At 41.2% G+C, this 2,563-nt stretch overlaps 1 protein-coding gene across 1 annotated transcript; it reads left to right on the forward strand.

Moving 5' to 3' along the window:
* On the forward strand, positions 1 to 2,549 carry LOC125481922 (toll-like receptor 3; the record flags this gene model as incomplete). The annotated part of the gene is made up of 2 exons (XM_048593874.1): positions 1 to 584; positions 1,953 to 2,549. Coding segments are annotated over 2 exons (813 nt in total), but the record flags the coding sequence as incomplete, so codon positions are not given.
* Positions 2,550 to 2,563: the final 14 nt, after the last annotated feature.

The raw sequence follows: 2,563 nt of genomic DNA on the forward strand, positions 1-2,563 counted from the left end.
CTAACAGTTCTTTATATGGGATTCAATCCTTTTGATTGTACTTGTGAAAGTATTTCCTGGTTTGTTACCTGGCTCAATAAGACCAATAGCAGCGTCCCTGGCTTGAATAGTCAGTACTTCTGCAATACTCCACCAAGTTACCACAACCATACGGTTGTAGCTTTTGACATATCTCCCTGCAAAGATGTTGCTCCTTTCAAGGGTGCGTTTATCATGAGTAGCAGCATTATACTTGTTTTCATCTTTGCTGTGTTTCTGATTCACTTTCACGGATGGTGGTTAGAATTCTATTGGAACGTGTCTGTCAACCGAATATTTGGCTTTAAGGAAATAGACCATCAGGAAGTTCAATTTGAGTATGATGCATATATAATTCATGCCAAAAATGACATTAACTGGGTCAACAAATATTTATTGCCTTTGGAGCAACAGGACCAAAAAACTATGTTCCAGTTTTGCTTGGAAGAAAGGGACTCTGAGGTTGGAATTTCTGAGCTGGAATCCATTGTGAACAGTATAAGCCAGAGCAGAAAAATCATCTTTGTTATGACTCAAGAGCTTTTGAAGGATCCCTGGTGCAGAAGGTAAGCTCACTTCAATTACATACTCACAAACTGTTTCCAAAACTAAATATAAAACCAAAACTATGTTCATTGTAGAGAAAGACCATGTAGTCACAGAAATCAGGGAGGATGAATGAATACTTGAATGAATTAGCATCGACAGAGAGGAGGTATTAGAAGTTTTAGCAGGCTTGGTAATAGATCAATTTCCAGGCCTGGATGAAATCTATCCAAGGCTGCTGTGGGAGGCAAGAGAGGAGTTTGCAGAGCCTCTGACATTCACTTTGAACTTCTCTCTGGAGGACAGTTAATGTGGCACCATTATTCAAGACTGGTGAAAGGAATAAACCAGGAAACTGCAGGCCGACTCTATTGGAAAAACTTCAACTGATTAGTAGGCTTTAATTCTAAAGGGGAGGCAGTTACGTCACTTTTGGAGCTGCAGAGAGCAAAAGCAATCCTAGTGAGTGATGGGCTGTAACTTGGATAGTTAGCTGGGATTATCAGTTAATCTGATTTAAACCAGGTCCTGAAACAACTGAGGTGCAGTATTAAAAAAAGAGGCCTCCGTGAGTTAGGTGAAGTAGAGGACAGAGGTTTTGCTTTTTTTTAACTGCTGTCTTATTTTCCAAACTACATTTACAGATCAGTGAGGGCAAGAGCAGATGAAGGCCCAAGAGATGGGAGGTTATTAAGGGATTAACTGAGAAGCACCAGAGATAAGTAAAGGTCAGAATAAGAGAAGGAGACCAAAATTAAGGTAAAGGGAGTATCTTTAAGATTAAGTGATTAGAAGAGTTAGCAAGTAGGTTTAAGCAAGTTGAGGCTTAAGTAGTGGAAAATGAGACTAGTGTAGATTTGGAGTCATTTGTGTAAATGCAGACTAGATGGGCCAAAGGGCCTCCTCTGAACTGTATAATTCTATAATGGGCTGAACAGCCTATTTCCATACTGTAAAAACTCTGTGACTCGAGGCCTTTCAGCCCAACATGCTCTTGCTGGTACAAAAACATCAACTGCTGGAAAAGCTGAGCAGGTCTGGCAGCATCGGTGAAGAGAAATTAGAGTTAATGTTTCGGGCCCAGCAATTCCTGAGGAGGGGTCACCAGACCCGAAACATTAACTCTGATTTCTCTTCACCGATGCTGCCAGATCTGCTGGGCTTTTCCAGCAACTTCTGTTTTTGTTTCTGTTTTACAGCATCCGCAGTTCTTTTTGTTTTTACGTTCTTGCTGGTATTTTGTGATCCATATGGATACCTCCCATTCACTAACATTGGCTGCTTGAATGTCATTTTCATGGTATGGGGACAACAATTCACCAGAGAAACATTCATGCCCTACATCGTATGTTGCCTTCTGCTTAATTCAATCACTTTTCTGCTTCCAGATTCAAGGTACATCAAGCAATGCAGCAAGTCATTCAGCAAAGCCGTGATTCCATCATTTTGATATTTTTACATGATATCCCTGATTATAAATTGCACCAGATGCTGTGCCTCCGAAGGGCAATGTTCAAATCGCACTGCATTCTAACCTGGCCTGCTCAGAGCGATCGAATTCCCGCCTTTCATCAGAAACTTCAAATCGCACTTGGTTCAACTAATCGAGTCCAATAGCCTTACATCTACTTCCTGTCTGCAATTAGTACTCCTCAGTCTAATACGAGGCAGAAATATAAAAAGGCAAATTTTGAGGCAAAATTCAGCAACAAATTCTGAACAGAATTATGGAGTGCTGTCCTTCTGCGGTGTATCTATTTGGCCCATCATCTCTTTGCTGGCTGTCTGCAAGAGCAACTCACCAGTGTAACTGATTCACTTTTACCCCAGAGCGGTGCAAATCTTTTCTCTTCAGATAATGATCTTGTTCTCCTTTGAAAGCCACAACTGAATCTGTGTCCACCAGACTTTCAGGCAGTGTATTCTACATCCTAACCATCCGCAGCATAGAAACAGAGATCGTAGGAACTGCAGATGCTGGAGAATCTGAGATAACACG

The sequence above is a fragment of the Rhincodon typus genome, chromosome 3 (assembly GCF_021869965.1).
Source record: "Rhincodon typus isolate 14 chromosome 3, sRhiTyp1.1, whole genome shotgun sequence".
Taxonomy (NCBI): domain Eukaryota; kingdom Metazoa; phylum Chordata; class Chondrichthyes; order Orectolobiformes; family Rhincodontidae; genus Rhincodon; species Rhincodon typus.